Source organism: Cicer arietinum, chromosome 2 (genome assembly GCF_000331145.2).
Source record: "Cicer arietinum cultivar CDC Frontier isolate Library 1 chromosome 2, Cicar.CDCFrontier_v2.0, whole genome shotgun sequence".
NCBI classification, from domain to species: domain Eukaryota; kingdom Viridiplantae; phylum Streptophyta; class Magnoliopsida; order Fabales; family Fabaceae; genus Cicer; species Cicer arietinum.
In genome coordinates, this window is record NC_021161.2 from 39,769,042 (window position 1) to 39,770,643 (window position 1,602).

A 1,602-nucleotide genomic window follows, 5' to 3' on the forward strand; every position below is an offset into this window, starting at 1 on the left:
ATAAACTAATATAATAATTTATTTATTAAAATCGTTGTTTCCGTGCGACGCACGGGTTACGAACTAGTTTTTATTTTATTTTAGCATTGTAGTATCATTTTTTTTTTTCATTTTAATCTCTAATATATTTATTTTCATTTTAGTCACAATATTTTTTTTCATTCAAGTCTATCACATAAGATTAATTAACCATAAATTAAATATTACAAGGATAAAATACATACATTATATAGACTAAAATAAAACAACAAAAACTAAAATGAAACACAAAAATTGATGGACAAAACTATATTAAAGCCAATAATTTTTTTTTATTCTTCATAAATGTGTCACTTACATTTGTATTCAATGGTGATTCAACAAACAGAGAAAATATTCGACAGAAGTAATGGAGATGTCGCTGTTGACGGATATCATCGATACAAGGTATGATTGACAGGGCATAGAATCATTTTTCTAAAACAATTTTACAATGATATTTTTTATTTATTTACATATAATATAATATATATTTTTATTTTTATTTTAACAAATAAAATATAATTATTTAATTATTCATAATTTATTTAAATTTAAATTATTTATTTAATAGTGTCTATGGATAGTTTTGAATATAAAATTGTCATTACTAATTTAATTTTTTAGTATTTTTTATTAATTTATAATAAACTTAATTGTAGGTTTACTTCTCTTATTTTTACTAATTCACGAAATTGATTCTCATATATTAAAAGTCGATAATTTTGATCTTCCATATGATATTTTAACTTAAAAATAAGGACGTAATATGTTTTAAATAACATCACATACAATATGATGATGTAGAGTGATTAATATCCATGAAATTGAAATAAAACATCAAAAAAACTTACTTTTCAACTTCAGAAATTTTTCATATTTTAAAATTAATTAATGACGTATGAATAATTAATGCATATAAATTGTTTTATATCATAGAATTGTATGTCACATCATTTATAATATATCAAATCGTCAATTTTTAGTTTAAAAATTGGAGGAAAGACTAAAATTATCGACTTTTAAAATAGAGGGATCAATTCTGTAAATTGATTATAATAGAGGGATCAAAACTACAATTAAGCATTTATAATATTTAAAATATAAGTTAATTTAAAAAACTAATATGTAATTGTTCACAATGGTAATTTTGTTATTTAAGTATAATATATATATTATATCATGTCATGATAAAGTGTATATCAAATACATGACAAAATAAAATGTTATCATTTGTGTTTCAAATACATGATACGATAATGTTTATCATATTACTATCCTATCATATCTTATCCTTATCCAGCTTTATATCTTATTATATTTAGTTTAATTTGTATGCACAAAAAGTTTAACAGAGTCGGTTAATCGTGACCAATCATATGAGTGACTTTATAAATAATTATTGCAAAAATCAAACTTTAAAAACTTTTTACACCGACGATATATGTAAACTAAATTCTTAATCAAAACCCTACAAATTTAGCTTATAATAGATGACAATCAATAATTAAATAGGTATTTTGACTATTTTAGTATTTCTAAAGATTGGGTAACAACTTACAACTTCATGTCAAAAAGGGTAAA

General features: G+C 21.0%; 1 protein-coding gene across 1 annotated transcript in view; it reads left to right on the forward strand.

The window, feature by feature from the left end:
* The window catches only part of LOC101507775 (beta-glucosidase 13-like), a 9,422-nt gene that overhangs the window by 3,937 nt on the left and 3,883 nt on the right, over nucleotides 1-1,602 (forward strand). Inside the window, exon 3 of the mRNA XM_004490558.4 lies at nucleotides 368-426. Coding sequence (XP_004490615.1) covers nucleotides 368-426 — 59 coding nt within the window. The remainder of the gene's footprint in view (nucleotides 1-367; nucleotides 427-1,602) is intronic.